At 54.6% G+C, this 23,010-nt stretch overlaps 1 protein-coding gene across 1 annotated transcript in view; it reads left to right on the forward strand.

Moving 5' to 3' along the window:
• The window catches only part of Dscaml1 (DS cell adhesion molecule like 1), a 321,656-nt gene that overhangs the window by 233,530 nt on the left and 65,116 nt on the right, over nt 1–23,010 (forward strand). Inside the window, exons 4-10 of the mRNA XM_046438707.2 lie at nt 43–189; nt 5,762–6,040; nt 8,739–9,014; nt 11,295–11,591; nt 13,529–13,801; nt 22,224–22,502; nt 22,875–22,994. Of these exons, the coding sequence (XP_046294663.1) occupies nt 43–189; nt 5,762–6,040; nt 8,739–9,014; nt 11,295–11,591; nt 13,529–13,801; nt 22,224–22,502; nt 22,875–22,994 (1,671 nt within the window). The remainder of the gene's footprint in view (nt 1–42; nt 190–5,761; nt 6,041–8,738; nt 9,015–11,294; nt 11,592–13,528; nt 13,802–22,223; nt 22,503–22,874; nt 22,995–23,010) is intronic.

Genomic DNA, 23,010 nt, shown 5'->3' on the forward strand with positions numbered 1-23,010 from the left:
CAGGCCAGGGAGTAACCAACTCTGTCCTGGTTGTGTCTCCAGAAAACAGGTTTTTTATTACTCACCACGGCGGGCTGTACATCTCAGACGTGCAAAAAGAGGACGCCCTGTCCACCTACCGCTGCATCACCAAGCACAAGTACAGCGGGGAGACGCGGCAGAGCAACGGGGCCCGCCTCTCCGTGACAGGTAAGCCAGAGGGCGGTGGAGCAGAGCAGACCGGGAAGAAGGACACCAGCCCATCCCTGGGACCCCGCACGTCCCTACCACAGATCTGGGAGTCCCCTGTGTACTGGGGCACTCAGAGAGCGAGATTAAAGAACACTGGTGCAGAGACCATCCAGCAAGACCTGGTCCAGTTGGGGCTTGTGTACTCTGAGTGTAAGGACTAGAGGACAAATTCTCTTTAGGAGTCTGCATCAGAGGACACTTAGCTGTCCTGAAGAGCTGATATATTTCTATTTACCTAATCACAAGGATTATGAACCCACCCTCCCTTTCCTCTTTTTGCCTTCCCTGCCAGGAAGCTCATGGATAAAATCTGATACTCAAACATAGTAACTATTGGTCTAGGTTCCGGGCATTTTTGCATTTCCTCATATCTCCAAGTGTTTTTTAAGAGTCTGTTTCATCAAGGAGTGCACATGTATCTTGTTTGAGGCCACCTCCCAGCATTTGAAAGCAGGCAGAATTTAATTTATAAACAGCATATTTTTTAAAGGATCCTAAGTCTGGAGTGATTGCAGCTTCTGAGGAAGGGATGGAAGCTGATACTGAGAGAATTCCCCAGGACACCAGGACGTCTCTATTTGTTGTCTGTTAGGGACCCACGGCCCTCTGAGATGTGTATGCTGTTCTCCCTATTTTTACGGATGAGAAAACCAAATCTAAGGAAAGACAATCAACTTGCCCCAGCTATTTAACCAGGGAGAGCCACCACCAGAATTCATATTCTGTCCAGCTGCAGGTCCCCCTTGGAAGGGGCCAGTTGGGTGCCCACCTCTAGCGTGTAGCAGAGTAAAGAAGGCATTTTGTGCCCTTCAGAGAAGGCTTTCTGGAACAGTAGTCTCCACACTTTCCTGAGAGCCAGCCACAGGCAGACGTTTTTGTCATCACTGTGCAATGCAACCTGGCATTTTCTATCCTATTCTATCCTATTTTGCTTTTGCTTTTATTTTTATTTTTATTTTTTTCGGTACTGGGAAATGAACCCAGGAGCGTTTAACCACTGAGCCACGTCCCCAGCCCTTTTTGTATTTTATTTAGAGACAGGGTCATGCTAAGTTGCTTAGGGGTCTCACTAAGTTGTGGAGGCTGGCTTTGAACTCATGATCCTCCTGCCTCAGCCTCCCAAGCTGTTGGAATACAGGCGTGCACCACTGTGCCCGGCCTATTTTGGTTTTCCTAAATGCCTGTTGCAACTCACTACATGGATTCCACAACCTCCCCAGTGGCTTGCAACCTATAGTTTGAAAACCCCTCTCTTGAGTAGGTGAGACTGGAGTGGCTTTTGGAAAGAGAATGAAGTAATAGCGAGCTTTTGGGGTTTAGATCCACAAGGTCATACATCCCCTCCAGGCCTCTGGAAAAGGAGCTAGACTAAGGGACCCTTCTGATTCTGTCTGCCACTGGCATTCTGCAGTTTGGTGAGATCAGCTGTGATCACAAAGGGCTCTCTGCAGGACCTCTCTCCTTTGTCATTTGGAGACAAGACTAGGAAAGCAGGAACAGGAGGGCAATTGCCAGCCTTTCTGATCAACCCTGTGTCTTCAGTGCCTGGCCCTATGCCCAGCACATAGTAGGTGCCAAGGAAATATTTATGGCGTCAATCAATACCAACAGAACCCAGGCTATTGTATGGGAAGGAGACGGGGCTGTGCTACACGGCACCTTCCTAACTGCTTGTATCTGAGTAGTTCACCTCCAATTTATTGGAACTTGTTTGTATGGTGTTTTGAATCTCATTTGCATGCTTCTCATACAATGTGAGAGAGACTTCCCCCTCCAGCAGGCCCGCTCCATCCTCCTCCACAGTAATGGAGTCCCTTCATTCTCTAGTCGGCTGGTTGGACCTCCAGTTTTGGGGGTAATAATCAAGAGTCCCTCAAAAAATAACATTTGTTAAGCTGAAGGATGTGCCCAGCTTTCTCCTCCTCCTCATGCACCACCGGCTGTGGGGAAGTGGGGGCAGGAGGAGGGAGAGAGACCACCAGACCCCTGGAGGACTCACACATGAATCCAGATTGGAGAAGCAGAGTAGAGATAGGAAGGTGCCCTGGCAGCCCGAGGGGAGAGGATGACAGAGGACGACGGCACAACAGAAGGGAGACACACACAAAGACAAAGGAAGGTAGAGGAGACAGGAAGAAGAGGAAGCTGAAGGGAAAGGACCGGAGGGGAAGGGAGGAGGGGCCCCCGTGCAGTGACGTGGGGCCCTGATGTGATGTGATGTGGTGTGACAAGGCCGCCTGTCTGCAAGCTGCTTGTCTCCGCAAGAATGCAACAGATACTGGAGCAAGGCAGTGTGGCGGGGAGCCACAGGGCACTCCCACCCCTCAGATCCACTCCCCGAAGAGGAAAGGGTGGGAATGAGACTGATGGCCACTTGCTGGAGATGGTCAGGGCAGGAGCTGTCTGCACTCAGCTGTCGGTGCTCACTCCATGTATGTTGGGGGGACAGGACGCCGTGTATTGTTAAAAGGGCATTTACGAATCAGAACAAAGTTTCCTCCTCAGCCTCTCTGCTCAGTAGCCACATATGCAACCTAACATAAAATACGTAAGGTCTCAGCCTCAGCTTCCTCATCTGTAAAATGGGAGTGGTGAAATGCACTGCACTGGGAGGTGGAGAGAAGGAAACAGGGAGCCCTGCAGAATGCCTAGCATGGAGCAGACTCATAGGAAGCACTCAGGAGCTCGGGTCCTCGTGCTGGTCCTGGTGGTCCTGTGCTGTGGCCGCCCCAAAGTGATGGGGGTGGTAGGTGGGGGCTGCCATTTTTCTGTATTTCCATGTTAGAGGAGGCAGTTGTAGCAGTCTGAGCCTTTCAAAACACACCCTGATAACGGCGGTTCCATCGACCTACGCCCTTTTTAGTTTGCCACTGATTTCAGGTGCACTAACTCGCTGAGTCCCCAAGACAACCAGTGGGATGAGCATTACCACCTTAGAAGGAAATCGGGGACCAGAGAGACTGAGAGCCCAGGCTGAGCTCACACAGGACCGAGCCAGATGCAGAGGCTGGGTTCCCTGCTCCCCGGCCACGGCAGGAGGTCCCAGCCCCGCCCCACACCTGGGACTCCAGCCGCGCCCCGCCTCAGCGCACCGTGATTTCTCCGGGCAGGCCCACGTCCCGCCTGCCCTGCACCGGTGCTGCCAGCGCCCTGTCCCCCCAGGCTGTCGCCGTGCACACGCCGCAGCGTTTTACTTCTGCTTCAGAGTAATGAAAGAGGTTTCTTTCCCTCAGAATTTAATTTCACGCCTGAGCCTCGGTGATTAATTCCCTCCCCCCCGCCTCTTCCTCCACCGCCCTGGCGGCCTCTCCGCTTGTAAATTCTGCCGTGTGCCACGGAATTTGTGTATTTTGCATCAATTAAGTGTCACATTGAGTAATTCTTCCCTGGCACCGGGTTTGTTTATCCCAACCATTCCCACCGGGGTGGGGGTGGGGGAGAGGCCGCAGAATCTGGCAGGGAGGGAGGGTGGGACCGAATAGTCATTGCCCTGCCACTTGGACACACAGTGCGCCATCGTTCCCTGCAAAAGCCCCTGTGCGATCTGGAGGCCCCGCCATCACCATGCAGATGAGGACACTTAGCTCTGAGATTGAAGGCTCCCGTCCAAGTTCACAAGGCGCATCAGCCACCTGGACAGAACTCACACGGGGACCTCCTGACTCCCAGCCTGGGCTCCTGCCCACACAGGCACCCCATCTTGAGCACTGGAAGGCAGGAGAGGCTCCATTCTTCTGGAAAGCCTTTTGGCCCAGAGAGAATCCCGGCCCCACCCCTCTCCAGGGACAGGAGCTGAGGACAGAAGCCATTTCCCATTTGGGAAGGGAGACCAGGAGGGTCAGCAGTGCTCATCTTTCACTCCTAAGCAACCTTCAGAATGTGAAATTATTCCATGGTTGGACCCCATGTACCAAGCAAGGGTGAGGGGAGACCTAGTTTCTGATCTTGGGTCTGCCATGATTCTGAGGCGGTTCCTCACCTCTCTGGTCTCAGCGACCTCATCTCTTTCTGCCCTCCAAGGTCCCAAGGCAGCTGTCTTATTCCTCCCGTCTATAAAATTCTACACTGTGAGATTTTATCTAGAAAAATCCAATTGCTGGCCCATTCCACTCCTGAGTGCCCCCAGTTCCCCTTCTTCCTTCCCCCAGACATTGATGGTTCAACAGCCTGGGGCCCTGCTCCTTGCAGGCACAGAGAAAGGACTGTGGGTCAACACTGCCTCGGGAGCCACAGTCTTCCTGGAAGAAGGATGTGGCCTGGGGCTGCTGTTGGAAAAGAGGCGACCACAGTGGCTGCCTCTGGGGGTAGGAGGAGCGTTGAGGCCAGGGTTGTGGAAGACTCCGGTTCACTGTCTGCTCCTCTGAAGCTTGCCATCTGCACACATTACCTATTCAAAAGAAAAAAAAATTTTAACTTTTTCTTTTAAAAAGGACAGGGGCTGGGGAAGTGGGGATTGTTTGAAAATAAAATGAAAGAAAAAGCAACTCTAGAGGAGCCCAGGGAGAGCAGCAGAGGTGGGGAGTATGCAGAAGAGGACATAGAAACTGGACCGTGCAAGAGGACTAGGAGTTGACTGTGCAGAGAACAGCTGGGCATCCAGGTGACCTGGAATGCCACCGTGGGAACCCTAGAGATAGAAGGTAAAGAAGCGTGTAGCAAGCCAGGCAGCAGACTGAGCCAGATCAGAGTAGGCCGTGGGGTTCAGGACAAGAAGCTGGGGTACGTATAGGTAAAGAGGGGCCTGAGGAGGCTCCAAAGCAGGGAGGTCACTAGGGTGAGGCTGGACTGAGAGCAGAAGGGACACCCACGTAGAAGTAACAAGGGTCACACACACTGAGTCCCATCCGCAGAGGCCTAGATCTTTTTCAGGCTCAGGCCACGGGTCTCGTGGGCGCTGATTCCTCTTGGTCTGGAATTGCAACACAAAGGAGGCTTGTGGGGGTGGGGGTGGGGGTGGGGGTTCTGTGGAGGGATCCACTCCTGGAATCATCTGGGCTCCAACAGAAATGCCCTGGGCATAACTAAGTCTGCCCAGAGTGAAGGTAGGAAGAAGCAGAGAAAGGGCAGGAACGCTGTCTCCCCTTTCTTGAGGGGCACCCCCCCAAGCCCAGTTGGAGACCCAGGTATAGACCAGACTTACCAAGGGCTGAAAACTGCAGGCAGCCGGAGCCTCACGGCCCCAGGGCCACTGTTTCCAAGACTTTGGGTGAAAGGGCTCTCAGTCTCACGCTCCTCTTTGCACCCCGTGCTCTGCCTGCTTCTGTTCCATCTGCCTCTCTGTCATCCTAGTCCTGAACTCCACCAGATTCTCTCCTCTCCCCCACGCCTGTTCCTAAGCATGGTTCTCAGGGGCTCCGCCTGGCCAGAGCACAGGAGATACACATCCTCCCTGAAAGGCTTGTCTGGAGCCACCTGGGAACTGCTCATGGTGGGCACCGGTGGACACAGCTCCTGTCTGGATACTTCCTCCCCCAGCCCCATTGCCCCCTACCCAGGCTGGCCAAGGCTGCTGACCCTCTCTGTCTTCCAGACCCTGCCGAGTCTATCCCCACCATCCTGGATGGCTTCCACTCCCAGGAAGTGTGGGCTGGCCGCACGGTGGAGCTGCCCTGCACCGCCTCTGGCTACCCCATCCCTGCCATTCGCTGGCTTAAGGACGGCCGGCCCCTCCCCGCTGATAGCCGCTGGACCAAACGCATTACAGGGCTGACCATCAGTGACCTGCGGACCGAGGACAGCGGTACCTATATATGTGAAGTCACCAACACCTTCGGTTCAGCAGAGGCCACAGGCCTCCTCACAGTCGTTGGTAAGTCGAGGAAACCCTTTCTGCAGCCCCAGTGACCTTAAAGAGTACCACCGTATAACGGGGAGGGCTGCCACCAGTACTGCATCTGCTCTGGCTGGCCCCAGGGGACATTCCTGGCTGGCCGGGGAGGGCAGCTGGTGTCCTGGAAAACCAGTTGGTTTGAAGCCAGAAGACCTGCCTTTCGGCTCTGGCATTTTCAGATAGGGACAGGCTCTGGGCAGATTACAGAATTGTGACCATCAGCTCAGTGTCAGTCTCTGTAAAATGGGATAATGATCCCAACCATCCTCCTACCCCCAGGGGTCAAATGGAATGAAGTGACAAGCCTCCTCAAGGGCAGGGCTTCTTGGCTTGCTGGGAGGCGGCAGTGTCTGAAACTAAGGGAAGCAATGCTGATGTTAATCCATTAGACAGGACATATGTCCCCATCCTAGGGTGACATTTAACAATAATTGATAGAGGCACTGATCCATCAGACAAGACACTGGGTATAAGCAACCAAGTCAGCCGCACCAGGAGCTGCCAGCTGGATATCAGTTCTAGTCCTTTCCTGTCCCCCCAGCACAGAGCCCCAGGGCTCCAAGACACCCTGTGGAGAGCAGGAGCCCCTCCTGCTAGGAGCCCCCAAGCAGGCAGAGAAGGAGGCAGAGGGGCTAATCCCAGGGAAAGAAACCTGATGACAAGTCGTGAGACCTGGGCTCATCCCTGGGCTCTGCCCCTTCCTGGTGTGACCTGGTCTCAGGTTCCCACCTATCAGATGAGGAAGCTCCCTCCAGCTCTGGCATCCAGAGTTCCCTCCCCTCCAGGCTGCCCTGAGGACTCTCAGGGAATCCCACTTTTCAAGGGGCAGCAATAACTAGCCTGAGTCCCTGAATGTTGTATCCAAGGACATCATGAAGGTCGTTCAACCTGAATAGAAGGAGCAGGCCGTCCAGAGATGGCCCTATCCCCATCCTGTGGGAGGTGCATTCTGCCATGAAGGTTGGCTGAGAACACTCTCCCCACCCCGTCGCCCATCTCATCAGCACGGACTGCAGGGCTTCAGACCCTCCGGTGGGCCAGAGGACCACAGCAAACCTTCCCTGGCTTCCTAGCCTGGTGTCTAACTCCCCCAGCCCAGGCTCCTGTCTCATGGACCAGGGTCTTGAGGGTTGACCTGTGTGTATCTGCAGTGCTGGGAAGAGGCCCTGCCCCCACACATCACAGTGAAGCTGGAAGCACAGAAAGAGCACCCCCAAAAATGCTCTAGGAGAAGAACACATGATAAAATGTTGTAAGCCCTGCTTTGGGGGCTGGGGAGTCATCTCATATAAGCCAGCCCTGGACAGCTAAGTGGGCAGATAGAAGGATCAGCGTTGGTAACCCCCTTCTGGCCCTAATCGGTGTCTAAATAAGTTTAATTAAACATTATCTTGAGTTCCTTCCCCATCCTCCTATTACACACACACACACACACACACACAGTCTCAGGAATAAGATCAGGAGGTCATTTCCCCCAAATCCTTGGAAAACCAGCAAACCTGACTGTAAGGAAGAGTGATATTCACAGCTCCTGCCCCAATACCTGCAGGCAAGCAGATACTCACCCAGACACAGGCATGAGTATCCAAAATTCACATGCCCGCTCCCCCATACATATTCATACATGTCTGTGGTACCCATCACTGCAACGTGCTCATATCCAGTACGTTCATACTGATGTGCAGCAAAGAACCACCTTCAAATGTGTGCACAGCCACCCTGCCATACGCATAGTATTTGATCATCTTCCTCAGCTCTCTGCCCTGCCACACAGTGGGTTTGCTGGACAACCAGGTTCCAGGGGAAGCAACATGTCTTTTCTCCATTCTCCAGTCTCTCTATAGCCCCTCTATGCCAGTTTCATGGAGAGAAAAGCAATGCTTCCCATACCCCACTATTCTGCCACCAAACCTGTGCAGGGACAGCTCCAAGAGAATTGGCTAGCAGAGAGCGCCCTGAGAGCTCTAATTGATGGCTGGGACAGGAAGAGGCACCTGCCTCACTGTGCACTGACATGTCCTGGCAGTGGCCGAGGCTCTGGGTAATGATAAGAGAGCCACGTGTGCAGTCAGGTCTGCTTTGGCCGCACCTGACCCTCATGGCCTGCCATCTCTTCTCATCAGCAGGCTATCTCGCAGGGACCCCATGCTCCTGCAGCCTGAGCCCCTTAAAGAACCCCAAGCCCATGGAGGTCAGACAGAGAGGTCTTCTTGCAACTGGAAACCAATCATCTGGTCAGACAATAAACATGGCTCTGATCTTGGTAGGGACAAAACTGAGAGGGATCACTCTGCTCCTAAGCAGCTCACGATTCAAAGGACAAGAAACAAGGTGATGGAAAGACCTGGGAGGGGTGTCCAGGAGGGATTCCTGGAGGAGGGGAACCAGGAGCTCAGTGTGAAGAATGAGCAGGCTTGGTGGCAACAAGAGAGGGCAGGGAAGGTGACAGTTTCCCCAGGTCCCTAAGGGACTTGAATGCTATGCTGAGTTTTGGGGCCTGATGCCCCCCCATTTAGCAGATGAATCAGCCAAGACCTGGTGGAGCGAACTCCCGGCCCTGTCCACACCAGGCCTTGCCACAGCCGGGGCCCCTGACCTCCACCCACTGTAAGCCCCCTTTCTTTTCTTTCTCTCCCGCCCCCTTTCCCCTCATGTCTCCCCACCTGGCCTGGCCCAGAACCCCTTCATGTGACCCTGACACCAAAGAAGCTGAAGACCGGCATCGGCAGCACGGTCATCCTCTCCTGTGCCCTGACGGGGTCCCCGGAGTTCACCATCCGCTGGTACCGCAACACCGAGCTGGTGCTGCCCGACGAGGCCATCTCCATCCGCGGGCTCAATAACGAGACTCTGCTCATCACCTCGGCCCAGAAGAGCCATTCTGGGGCCTACCAGTGCTTCGCCACGCGCAAGGCCCAGACCGCACAGGACTTCGCCATCATCGTGCTGGAGGGTGAGCTGGGTGCCAGGCAGAGGGAAGGGCAGGGCAGGCAGGGCGAGGCGGGGCTGCCAGGTCCCCCTCCCTCTCCCAAGGTGGTTGTGTTGCTAGGAGGTGTTGGTCCAGTGCCCACTACACTCCAGGCAGGTCCCCTGTCTTCTTCAGCCTCCCATGGGCCTATTTTGCAGTTGAGGAAACTGAGGCTTCCTTCACCTGCCCACGCTCTGGGTCAGAGCTGGAATTTAAACCCAAAGCTCTTCACCACCCTACTAGATAGCCTTTGCCCTCCAAAATTGCTAGAAATGTACTACCTGAGGGGTCTTCTTTAGCGTATTGAAGGTTTTCAATCTTGCAGAGGCCAGGAGAGTGCCAGGAACCTCTGGACTTCTGAATCTTCTCCCAACCTGAAATCTCTTCACATGGGTCTCTGTTTCCACCTGTTTCTCTCTCTCTTTAAAGCTGCCACCCAGGGGGTCCTCACCCAGCACCTCAGTGTATGATTTTTTAGGTTTTTTACTGCCCAATTTGCCTTGCCAAGAAAGTGGGTGGAAACTAAAATCCAGCTTGCACTCCATTTGCCAAGTCACACGCCCTGGCGGTGGGCTGTGACCACACAGAGGAGGCGCCTTTTGATGATCTGACAAAGGTGCAATGTGGGCTGGCGGAAGCCCTGTCTTACCAACAAGTTGAATGGCTCCCCAGATTCTCCTTCATGATAACCCAAAACAAAAAAATAAACCAAAACACCCAACAGTTCTGTTCCTTTCAAGGATTTTTCAGTGCTCTGACAGAGATACCAAACTCCAGCAAGTCCAGAGGAACGGGCTCCTGCACAGGTCTCACTGCCGTGGCTTACGGGTCCTCACTCCTCAGAACACGGGAGCTGAGCACCCACTGTGTCTAAGCCCTGGCCTCTTGCCCTCCCTTGGCCCTTGCTCTTCTTGTCTGCCCATTCCCTGGTCTCTCTCCCCAACAAGCCCAGCGCAGGTTAGTTGGAAATGGGGGCCTTTCATCTCAGGAGACCTCCTGTCCGAATAATCCCCCATCAGGGAGCAGACCACCCTATCCAGCTCATTTTCCCTCGGAGGGGGCCACCTGTTTGCCTTGGGTGGAGGGACAGAGATCCTAGCAGACAGCCATTGGTGGCCAGTTGAGAGGAGGCAAATGGGAAAAAGAGGCTGTCAGAAGGGCTGAGTGGAGAAGGTGAGGAACGGGCAGGAGGGGTGGGGTGGGGAGGCAGAAGAAGAAGGGCCAATAGCCAGGTGGTTCCCTGGACACTCCCAGGCTCTGCCAGGCACCAGACTATCCCCAGGTTTTAGGTAAGGGTCTCCCCCAGAAAAAGGGATGGGGGCTGGCAGACTGGCTGAGTCTTGATCAACATCAGCATTTTGTTTAAACGGGATGTAAAGAATGCTGTGTTACATTCGCCTTACTTTTTTTCTTTTTTCACTTTTTAAAGTACTTGACGCCTATTTTTTATTACATTTTTTTTATTTTTAGTTGACACATAATAACTGTACATATTGATGGGGCACGGTATACTTTAACCCCTTTTAATCCTTTACGACAACCTTGTATGGAAAGATGGCCGTGGTTAGTAATGACATCTCCCGAGTTCTGCAGGAGGAAGTTGGGGCCGTGGAAGTTAATTGTCTCATCTAAGCTTACTTGGTTAGCCACAGACTCCCCACTTCCACCGCCTCTGGGAAACTTGCATTCTAAGCCTCCAACTTAAGGCCCTTTGCTAAAGGGGCTACCGCAGCCCCACCCCCTCCACTGGCACAGTCGAGTGCAAAGAGCCCTGGATCAGACTCCACGGGACTGGCCTGCTCCACACATAGCTCTACATGAGGTTGCCTCCAAGCCTCAGCCTCTTTATTAATAAAGGAATGAGAAAGAGGCAGAAGAGGAAAAGTTGAGAGGCATTAATAGTTAAGCACCTTCAATGCATTAATTCGTTTACTCCTCCCAGTGTCAAATGAGGTGCGGATAATCATTGTAACTGTTACCCCCATCTCACACCAGTAAAAAATGGAAAGACTCAAAGAGGTTAAGTACTATGCCCAAAGATTCAGCACCAGCAAGTGGTGGAGAGCAAACCCAGGAGTCTTAACCCACCAACAAGTAGTAATGGCACCTCCCAGGGCTGTGCGTAGCAAGTGAATTGATGCACAGGACAGTCCTTTATTGTCATCATGGCTACTGCTTTGCCTCCTCCCCTGCCAGGGTGGGGTAGCCTGGGGGAAGTCTCTCTGTGACTAAGTGACCCTGAAGGGGGCTCCTCGCTCCCTGCAGACGGCACACCCCGCATCGCCTCGTCCTTCAGCGAGAAGGTGGTCAACCCCGGGGAGCGGTTCTCGCTGATGTGTGCAGCTAAGGGCGCCCCGCCCCCCACGGTCACCTGGGCCCTGGACGACGAGCCCATCGTGCGGGATGGAAGCCACCGCACCAACCAGTACACCATGTCCGATGGCACCACCATCAGCCACATGAACGTCACAGGCCCCCAGATCCGCGACGGGGGCGTGTACCGGTGCACGGCTCGGAACTCGGTGGGCAGTGCTGAATATCAGGCGCGAATAAACGTAAGAGGTGCCTGTCTACATTTAAATATCAGAATAGGCTTTTGAGTTCCTTTGCCATCTCTGTGGTTACCATTATTCTTGTGATTAGTACTTATTATTAATCGTCATTTTGATTTTAGTAGAGGTTTCTCTCCTCTCTCCTGTCGCCATCGCCCTGCCCTCACAAGCCCACCATCCATTCTTGTGTGTGAGTGTGTGTCTGGTATAGTTCACCCATTCTCATTCCCTCCTCCTCCTCCTCCTCCTCCTCCTCCTCCTCCTCCTCCTCCTCCTCTTCCTCCTCCTCCTCTTCCTCCTTCTGCCCAGCCTGCCCACCCTCCCCACCCTGATCCCCCCATCAAATCACTCTGGGCCCCAGTAAGCTATGCACCAGCTACCATCTGCCAGCCCCACCAGGGCCTTGTAAGGATAGAAACAGAGCAGGGGCAGGGGGGCCAGGCCTGACCTAAATATGCTTCAGCTGTGCTCCCAACTGCCCCCACTAAGCCAGTCCCTGAGAGCTCCAGGGGCAAGCAGCCAGGAGCCAGGTGTCAGCTTCTCCTGCAAAGTCCAAGTCATCAAGAGAAGGAGGCAAACTGGGCATGTTGTCACACATCCATAATCCCGGCTACTTGAGAGGCAGGGATTACAGGAGGATAGCAAATACAAGGTCAACCTGGACAATTGAGCGAAACCCCATCTCAAAATAAAATAAAATGTGCTGGGGGTGTAGCTCAGTGGAAGAGTGCTGGCCTAGCATGTGGGAGGCCTTGGGTTCAGTCCCCAGTATCACACATGTTTATACACACACATATACAAAGTAGAGGGCTGAGGCTAGTTGGGTGTGTCCAGAGGCTGGAGGCCTCCCCACAAGTGCTGGTAGGGGTCTTCAAGGTGATCATCCCCTATCTCAATTCTCCAAGTCACCATGGTGAGAACAGTCTCTGATGCTCTTTGCAGCCCTTTGGGTCTAACTGGTCCTTATCTGACCCTATCAGTGACCCCCAACACAAGTACCGAGGAGGACAGGGGAGGAAAAAGGAAAAGGCCCTGATCCAGGGGTGCTAGTGGTTACCCTGGGAGCAGGGAAGGGTCACAGAAATACAGGCTCATGCCAAACTTTCCAGGGCCAACTTCCTCCTGAGAAATGTAGGCCTCCCCTTTGGTCACTCTGTTGCCCTCCTCTCTGAATTGGAAAGGGGACAGAGCTGCAGGGCCCTGGGAGATTCCCCAGTCCTGCTGCTCATTTTCTGGATGGGGACTTGAAGCCTAGAGAGTTCCTTGGCTCTCTCTAGCACTGCCCCTGCATGAGGGCCTTTGAGCCAAGCTTCCATGGCCATATTGCCACCTGCCCAGCTGTCCCAACTAAAGACACTCTCTCCCCCAGCCAGTGTGACAGAGCCCCCGTTTATCACCCCTCCTCAAGGACCCGTAATACACATTTACCTGATAAAAGAAAATCACCAGTTCATCCAGTGGAGACCGTCCTATTACCTACAGATAGTTGGCATGAGAGAGTTCCTTTTGGGTACGACGAGACCAGTGTGAAGAAGTGGAGTGGAAATAACACGAGGCCCCACGTCCACTCGAACCCCCAATCCTGACTTCTCATGACTGAAGACTTGCCCTCCCAAATCCCAGCTGCTTCCTGGTGAGGCCGTGGTCTCGGCCACACGCCCTGTCCTGTTTGGGTAACGGACTTTTCTTGCAGCCATGTATGGCACACGTTTGTTCGCAGCTATTTGACACTAGCAACAGTGCGTCCTGGAGAGATAATGGGTGACCCCAATCCAAGCCTTTGCCTTTAGTCTTGAAAAAGGGTTCCCTCTGCTCCCACCAAATTTCCACCCCCAGAAGTCTCAGGAGCCAAGCAACTGAGAAGAGTACCACAGGGTGGTGCCTGGCTGTCCCTGGCTGACGGCACCGCTCGCCCCTCCTCTCCGCCTCCTCCCTCCCACGCCTCAGGACCCCCCAGCATCCGGGCAATGAGGAACATCACAGCAGTCGCCGGGCGGGACACCCTCATCAACTGCAGGGTCATCGGTTACCCCTACTACTCCATCAAGTGGTACAAGGATGCCCTGCTGCTGCCGGACAACCACCGCCAGGTGGTATTTGAGAACGGGACCCTCAAGCTGACTGACGTGCAGAAGGGCATGGACGAAGGGGAGTACCTGTGCAGCGTCCTCATCCAGCCCCAGCTGTCCATCAGCCAGAGTGTCCACGTGGCTGTCAAAGGTAGGCCTCCCTTCCAGCCAGAGCCCCTGCCCACCCTCACCCCAAGCCTCCCAGGATGCCCCAGCCATTTCCAAGCCATAGCTCAGGTGGCCGCAGACAATCATGAGTGAGTAGAAGGACAAGGGAGAGGGACCAGCCTGGCGTGTAGAAGAAAGGAAGGAGGTGGAAGATCTGGGTGGACACAAGAAGGATGTGGGGAACTCTACCTCCAGGTTCCTCTTTTGGCCACACTGATCCCAGGGGCACGGGGGCTGTTACAAAGAGGAGGCAGGTCACCACAGACAGAAGGCTCAGGTCACAGATGGCAGGCCATATCAGGCCCCTGATGTCAGGATGGGGCCACCAGGAACTCAGGAGAGATACACCAGTGGTCAGCAACAGGAGACCGGGTGGAAGGAGCACTGGCTGCCCAGCTTCCTTCCAGGGCACAGAGTGGTTGTCCCAGGTTGCCACTACGGGAATGGGGAAGGACCTGCTATCTGCTAGTGCCACCTGATGCCTGGAAGGGAGTAGCCCCCCCACCCCAGGCCTCTGTGCTCACCTGGGTGAGGCCTATGTTTCTGGTACATGGTGGCCACTCAGTAAGTCTATATAGATCAGTGAATGAATTAATTAATGACTATAAATGAGCAAGTAAGTGAATATATGAACCAATGCCTGTGTCCCCATGGCTCTGGGGCCATGCAGCTGTGTGAAGCCCCTTCTTTGGGACTGACGGGCCTGGAGTTTTTCTGGACAGTGTGTGAAAGGAGCCTTCATTGTTTCTCTGGGGACAGGATGGGAAAGTGGATCCTGCTGGGCTTGACTAAGGAGAGGTCAGGGAGTGACCCAGGGTTGATGGGAGGTCAGGCCCAGAGGAACTGTGTCCCCTTCTCCACCTCAGTAATAAAGAAATAGATTCCAGAACCACCGAGGAGGGAGAAGGAAGAGAGAAGAGTCCTCGAGACCTTTGAGAGCCCTGGTCACCTGGGGACTTCCCTCCTCTGGCATTTCTGCCACCCCAGGGAAGCAGGGGGTAGAAGCTGGAAAGACCCTAAGACCTGCAGGGGCCAACACAGGGAAGGTCAGAGCTGGGGTCTTGTTTGCTCCAAGGGAAGCAAGATTGCACAGAGGCCTTGTGGACAGGAAGAAGGAAGTCTGGGGGCAGGGGTCTGGGGACAGATGCTGCACTTGGTTTGATCCTTCAAGCATGTGATGACCAGGGGCCATCAGGTGGAGGGCCTGCAGGACAGCTGGGGAAACTGAGCAGGAGCAGAAAAAAGGCTGGGTCAGCTTCTCCCTGTGCTCCTTGTCATCGGGCTCATCCTGATCAGTGCTCAGGGGCCGTCACAAGCATCCTCATGTACCCACCACCTGTCACAGTGCCAGACGGTGTGTGTTTGTTGAACTGTAACTGAGACATTCGTCTGGGTTGGAGTGAATTATGGGAAGCCGTGCTTTAAGCCCCCAGAGCTGGGGTTGGTCTGTGGCCATCTCAGGCCTGGGGAGGGGAGAGGACACCCTGACAACTCCACCTCCCCACCCCACCATGGCACCGCAGGCAGGTTGAGGCACGCGGGGGACCCCTTCTCTGCCTGACACTTCGGCCCAGCCCAGGGTCCTTGCATGCCAGTGAGAACCTCACCACCCCCAGGCCGCATCCTTCCCCTGGCATCCTGGGAAACTCAGCCTGGTAGTGGTGGGGCCCAGCGCAGCGGCCCCCACCCGGCGCCCTGCTGCCCGTATCCATTTCTGTTACAGGCGGTGGAGCGCGAGCGGACAGTGTAAACAGCACATATTAAATCATCTAACCTTTGCTGCACTCCTGCACCCAACCGCACCAGCAAGCATTTGGCCGGGTTTGTTGGCATAAAAAAAAATAATAATAACAGGGCCCCAGCGAGCCTCTGAGTACTCGGAACATCCTGAAAGCTGCTTCTGCTCATCAATTATTCAAGCCCATTCAGGGAACGATCAGTCCTAATGAATTGAATCTGATGCATTCCGTCTCAGTGACTCGCTGGGCCTGTTGTGATAGTGCAGAGTGACAGCGTCTCCCCAGCCCAGGGAGGAGGCGTGTGTGTGTGTGTGTGTGTGTGTGTGTGTGTACAATGTACAGGCTTATGCACACACCCTCCCCCTTCCCCACCATCAGGGTCTGAAATGCAGCCTTAGAGGGGGTGGGGTCACCTGTTCTCTCTCTAGACCAAGAAGCCTCATTCATATGAGGGGCTCTGGGACCCCTTGCCCCCACCCCTCCAAAAGCTCAGGGCCCCCATCCCCACCCTCTTGCTGACTCCCTCTCCCCACCTCATTAGAATGCACTTTTGCAGAAGAACCCATCAAAGCTGATTATGATCACGATGCTTGATTAGCGGCTGTGCTCTTCCAAGAGCTACCAAAGGTGGGGGTTGGAGAAGGCGCCCCTGGGCATGGCAAGGGGTCCTGACTATAGGGAGGAAGGGATGGGCCCATGGGTAACACACCAAACCCTACTGTTACTGCTGGCTGGAAAGCGTACAGTGCTCCGGGATCAGCGCAGGGAGCCAGAGGAGGGCAAAACAGGGCGGGACAGGGCACTAAAAGCTTGAGATAAAATTGAAGTCCCCTCCACCTCAGCTCCCCTTCTCTGTGGGGCCAAAGGCTGGAGGGCAGGGTGGACAAAAACCCAGGCTACCCCATGAGCTGAGAAAACAACTGCTGTCTCCGTCCCCCGGGACTGCTCATCTTCTAATGAATTTTTCAAACAATGAGCTGAGAAGAGCCAAACACACTGGCACACAGGCACATGCATGTGCAGAGACCCGTGTGTGAGTGCACAGGCATGTACACATGGGAACACATTATGTGCACTTTCATGCTTCTGAGTGACACGCGAGCCTGTCCGCATTTGAACGTACAATACATGCGTGCTAGCAGTTACATAGATGTTACTCTGTTGATGCCCTCCTGTCCCCAGCCACTTCCTATGCCAAAAAAGGTGCCTTCAGGTGGGTCCATTTGAAATATTGCCCAAGTGAGCCTGCTGGGGCCCAGTAAGGTGGAGGAGCAGGGGAGAGGGTAGGGGCTGCTTCAAGGACTGCCTGGGCTTGGCACCCGCCACACTGAGCCGCAGGGGAAGCACCTCATCTCTGGGTTTTAGGAGAGTTCCTTAGCAGGATGCTAAAAAGAGGACACACAGATCAACCTAGACTTGGTGACTTCAGGGCCCCCTGTAGCTGAAAAATAATGTGGCATAAAAGCATCCTTGGACACTGGCTGAATGTTTAATTAACCAGGAAGGTGGGGCTGCATCTGGGGCCCCTTGGCATTGGCTCAGGGAGGAAATATCTCCATCCCTACATCTGAGCCTTCCAGGGCTTTGGGAGCCAAAAGGGGGACATGAGGCGCTTTCTGCTCATGCTCAGCAGAACCAGGTCTGGGAGGTAGTGCCAGGCCCCCATGGAGAGCAAGCAAAAGAAGGCACACACACCACAGACTCCCTCAGCCCACATACCCACACCCCTATCCACAGCCATTCTTCCCCTACCTAGGCAATGAAGAGCTTCTGCTAAGGCTTCATCCGGTCCCTTCCACATGCCTGGGAGCCTTTGGTAGGGACCCTCCTCCACCCTAATGAATGAGGTGGGGATTCTGTGATCACAGGGCATTAAGGACCAGCCACCTGGCTGAATGCCGGCCTGCTGTTGGTGGAGGTGGAGGCTTGGAAGGAATCCTACTAGAAAACACAGGCAAGGCGGGTGAGACAGGCTCCACAGGAGGAGATTGCATACTTGCACCTGGGGGCAAAGGGGAGTCAAGGAAGCTGCTGCCAGCAACCCTGTTTCCCCAGCCAAGGGAGCCAGGAACATAGGAGCAAGCAACCTCCTCACGGGGCAGACGGGGCTAGCAAAGATGGTGGTGGTGATAAGATGATGACCACTCCCATTCAGTATATTCCAGGCACTATTTTAGATTCTACTGATACAGTTATTCTAAAGATAGATGAAGCTCCCTGCCCTCAGGGAGCTTGCAGTTTAGTGGAGAAAGGGATAGCAAATCAAATACATACAAGATATGGGGTGTCAACCAGGGATCAGGGATGAGAGTGCCCAGGGAAGGCAGAGGGACTTACGATGTTAAAGAGGGTAGTCAGGGAAGGTCTTCCTGAGAGGAGGGGGTTGTGGTAAAAAATGAAGTAAGTTATGATTATTCCTAAAATATAAGATTTGTCAGAACTGGAAGGTCAGTGTCAGACTTCAGAGATTGTATGGTCCATTTTGCAGATGAGTAAACTGAGACTCAGAGGCAGAGGCAGGGTAGTGGTGAGAAGGCCACTCATGCATGGTAACTTGAATGGGTAGATGAGTCTGGAACCCAGGCGCCCTGGGCCCAGGAGTGGCTCTTTCTCATTTCCGTGCTGCCTGGAGAGAGAGGCCCTGACTTCCTGCCGTGCACACTCTGCTAGCAGGTGCAGTAAATAAAAGGCTCAGCCTCGAAGACAGATGATGAGAGACCCCATAAAGTATTTATGGGCTGGGCTGGTGGTCACCACTGTGTGACACTCACAAACAAGTGGCTATAAAGGCTTTATGGTGGCCAGACACCACATGGACTGCCACCGCCACTGTATCTTCTCGCTCACTGTGCCCACTGATCTCTGTCATTGCAGCATTTTCCTACAGGTGACTGGCCAAAGCAGGCCTCCCTGGGAGAAATCCTGGGTTGTGTGGCAAACCTGCATCCCAGCCAGGTGCTGGCGAAACACTGTGACTCATGCAGGAGGACTGGGGGCTGCACTCAGTGTCACAGAGGCCCCTAGTCATGCCCAGGGGGAGGTGGTCAGAGACCTCACCCCCTGAAGGACTGAGTTCTCAGAGGTGGAAATGGACAAACCCATTCAATGAGCTCTTGTCTGTCCCCTGAGCACTAGGGAAGGCACAGCTGAGACACAGGTCAGAAAGCAGCCCTGCATCTGGGCAGGGCGCCATGTGCACACAGTGAAGAGCCTCCACACCCTGCCCACCGCACTCCTCCTCAGTTCAGCCAGCTGTGCAGAAGCAGCCAGGAACGCCAGGCTTTCTTGTCCCTCCAGGCCATGGCATGTTCCTGGACTTAAGGGGGGTCAGAATGGTATTCTGGAGCCTTGGTGGGATATGTCAGCCACAGTGTCACAGACACCCATGCCTGCATGGGCAGGCTCCTCACATAACAGTGAGTGAGGGGCCTGCCCTGGACCTCTGGTCATCTGCCTCCTATAGGACAATGGTGCTCTAGGAGCCCTGGGCCAGCTGGCTGCGTGTCTCAGTCCCCAGCATGGGTGCTGGCTACTGTTCCTCTGTAGCCTCGCCAGTGGCCACCCACATCATTCCTGCAACTGTACCTCCGTTGGCCCAGCTGGCCTCTGCCCCTTGGCTCAGCCTCCTCCCTCTCCCTCACCCCTCGTATTTTTTACAAGCATGTATGTCCCCTACTCTCAGTTCAAATGCCACATGCTCCAGGAGGCTATAGTCTGCCCCTGGACATCTCCCTCTGCTCTGACTGGCCATCTGTGTATCTTGAGGGTGCGCGCCCTGAGATCACAGCATGTCTGGGGGTGGGGGAGTGCCCTCCTTTCTCCAGTCACTGAGCAGCTCCTGAGGCTTTATCTGTAGTTTGAGGGTGTTTCTGCTTCCTCAGCCCACACGGAGCACGATGCCTTCACAGAGCAGGCATTTCATAAATATTAGATGAATTAGTTAATTAATGAATTAACCTGCCTTAGTAACTTGTTCCATTATCTACTGAGAGAGAGAGAGAGTCTTCCCCTTGCCTGAACCAAATCTCCCTGCCTGATTTCACTCTGTTGTTATCCTGTCCTTGATAAAAATGTCGGGCCCTGGTCATCGGGCCCAGGGGCATGGCCCTCCCGACTTGAGAGCTCTTGGGCCTCCTCCCCAGCCACCTTGCCGTGCCCGCATGTCCCACTCCCCGCCCCTGCCACTGCTGACAAGGGTCCATGGGCTTTTCAACCTCAGGAGCTGGTTTGTCCCTGTGATAGCCAGGGCCTGAGCATAGGAAGGACCAAGGGACATATTCCAGGTTCCAGAATGCCAATTCAAAGGCAGGGCCTGAAGATGAACCCCCATCCCCTCCTCAACCACCACCCCAGCCCACCACTGAGGTCACCTCAGGAAATGATATCTAGACACGTCCACTCATTTACTCACCCAACAAGCACAAATTGAGTACCTACTATTTTCCAGGTAAATATTCCTAGTTGCTTGAGTCCTAGCACCCAGAGCCCAGGGAGATGGAGGTAGTCGCGCCCACTGCCCTGTGACACATGCTGTAGTCACGGTGAGCACTGGATCTGCAGCATTCTGCCAAAAGCCCGAGGAGACCTAGAAGCCTAGATCTGACCTCTGTACACCTCCATGCTCACGCACAGGAAGGAGATCCACGAGAGCACAGAGGAATCTCTGGAAGTCTGTAACGGTCACTGGGTCATCACTAGAATCCTGAGTTCAAAGAAATCTACCTAGAGCTGTCCCCGGTCCAGAAACCTCCCAGAATACTGGGGCAATGCCCTACACCTGAGGAAAGAAGCCTCTAGTGACAGGGATGAGCTGATCCGGACGGTGACCAGCACCCCAGGAAACTTGGCAGGGGTTCAGGACCTGCTCTGAGCTCAGGCATATCTGGAATAAAATGGATCAAAGCCAGCCAGGGGGCAGGAAGCACACAGGGTGGGAGACGGGGACAGAAGCCCCTGGTCTCCCCAGGCAGGGCTGAGCTCCGGAGCTGTGGGAGGCTGTGATGCTGCTGGAGCCCCCAGGCTGGAAGGTTGAGGTGGGAGAGGGCATCAGAAATCCCAGGGAGGCCCCTGCTGGGGGGTCATGGAAGCAGCTTCCCTACTAAATGGCACTTCCTCCAGACCTGGAGCTCTGGTCGGGACCTCTCCATGCTCCAGTGAGCTGCCAAGAGACTTTCTATGTCCACACCTGGCCATTTTCCAGGGCAGCTCCCCATGGAGCCCTGAAAGTGTGTACAAGGAGGGTCTCCTCAGGCACCCACCCATTCAGGCTCGTCCCCCCCATGGTGGCCACTCTGGGTGGGCCCAGGGTGGAGAGTAGCAGGCTTCCAAGGAGCCGTGGGGCTGGAGCCTGGGAGAAGGCCAGAGGACTGTGGACTGCCTTGTAATTTAATTATTTGACTGCAGAAAGGAGACCTCATCTACTGGGTGCTCATCCTTGTTAAGCTAATTGTCTGTCTCCCTCACTCTCTTCTCCCCCCACTTGCTGGGGAAGCCGCTGCAGCCTAATTGAGTTATCATAAAGATAATGGCTGATGCTCCAGCCAGAGCTGAGAAAGGAGGATCCATCTCGCAGTGACTCCAGCTCCAGACAGGGCCCCCAGGGGCTGAGTCCAGGCAGTGACGGAGGGAGGCTGCTGTATGAGCCTTTACCCAGAGTCTAACCCAGTGGCTGTTGCAAGGTCAACAGGGCTCTCTGTATGCTTTCCCAGCCACCAGCCACCCAGGAAGCTCCTTTAGGAGACAAAAGGATCTCTGGTGTGGTGTGTCTGGGAATTTCTCAGAGAAGCAGCCAAGCAGCGTAGCGGAGAGAGGTTAGAATTAGCAGACAGATCGGGTTTCAAATCCCACTGTCACTGCTGGAGAGTAGGGTAACCTAGCACAGTTACTTCTCTGCTCCAAGCCTCCATGTTCTCATCTGTAAAATGGGAACAAGTAAGCTCACCTCACATTATTGGTAGGAGGATTTGGTGAGATAATGTGTATGAAACAACTGAACCACCAGTGGCATGAGCTTCTGCTCACCTGTCCTGACACCTGATGACTGTGGAGCAGGGGTGGTGATGGGACCTCTGGGAGGAGGCCGGAATTTAGCACCCTGGCTCTAAATGAGCAGCCTTGGGAGGTGCATGGGGAAGGGTCTGCGCTGGCCTTCCTCACTGCACCTGGGCACCTTGTGTCTCTCCCTTCCAGGCCCCAGAGGCTTGTCTGGGGAGAGAACATAGGCACAAGCCGAGCAGTGGGTCAGCAGGCAGCTGGGAGTCAAAAAGCCCATGAGTTGGGGCTGGGGATGTGGCTCAAGTGGTGGCGTGCTTGCCTAGCATGCGTGAGGCACTGGGTTCGATTCTCAGCACCACATAAAAATAAAAAATAAATATTAAAAAAAAAAGCCCACGAGTCAAATCCCAGGGCAAACCCGAAGGTCAGAGTTAACGCGAGGGGTCTGAGGCCTCGACAGAGACTGTGGGTCCAGGCAGGGCCCAGGGTGGAGGAGGGATGTGGGAGAGAGACACAACGGCAGAGCAGCCAGGCATGCTGGGGGACTCTGTGGACAGGAGAATGAGGTGCCAGAGCCTGGGGAGCTCTAGTCCAAGCCCAGAGCCCCCCGGTGAGCATCTGGCTGGGCTGGGGTAAGTGAGGCCTGATGGCAGCAACCCCTTGCCCGCCCAGTGCCCCCTCTGATCCAGCCCTTCGAGTTCCCACCGGCCTCCATCGGTCAGCTGCTCTACATCCCCTGTGTGGTGTCTTCGGGGGACATGCCCATCCGCATCACCTGGAGGAAGGACGGACAGGTGATCATCTCAGGCTCGGGCGTGACCATTGAGAGCAAGGAGTTCATGAGCTCCCTGCAGATCTCCAGTGTCTCCCTCAAGCACAACGGCAACTACACATGCATCGCCAGCAACGCGGCAGCCACCGTGAGCAGGGAGCGCCAGCTCATCGTGCGTGGTGAGTGGGGTCAGGCCAGCCTGGAGGAGCGCCAGGACCATCTCTCTAGAGTGCTGGCTTGAATCACAGGCTTAAGGGAGGTTGGCCATTGAAGATGGAGAGCCCCAGGCCTCTTATTTTCTAGGGCAGGAAACGAGTGGAGGAGATACTTGCTCAGTTAGTCCTTGGTTGAGGCAGGATTGGAACTCAGAACTCCCAGCTCCAGTTCCAGTACTCAATAAAAGCCTTCGGCCTCCAGGGTTTCCGAAGCTGCAGGCTCCCAACTTTATGATGGTCCAGAAAGGGCTGACATTGAATGAAGGTGCCCAAGCTCTAAGAGACCTCTCAGGAGCCAAGATGACCTTTCTCTCCCTACTTCCTCTCTTTTGGCAGTGCCCCCTCGATTTGTGGTGCAGCCCAACAACCAGGATGGCATCTATGGCAAAGCTGGTGTGCTCAACTGTTCGGTGGATGGCTACCCACCACCCAAGGTCATGTGGAAGCATGCCAAGGGTGAGCCCCTGACCAT

Source organism: Marmota monax, unplaced genomic scaffold (assembly GCF_021218885.2).
Source record: "Marmota monax isolate L192 unplaced genomic scaffold, Marmota_monax_Labrador192_F-V1.1 WCK01_AAM20220418_F8-fsc00081, whole genome shotgun sequence".
NCBI classification, from domain to species: domain Eukaryota; kingdom Metazoa; phylum Chordata; class Mammalia; order Rodentia; family Sciuridae; genus Marmota; species Marmota monax.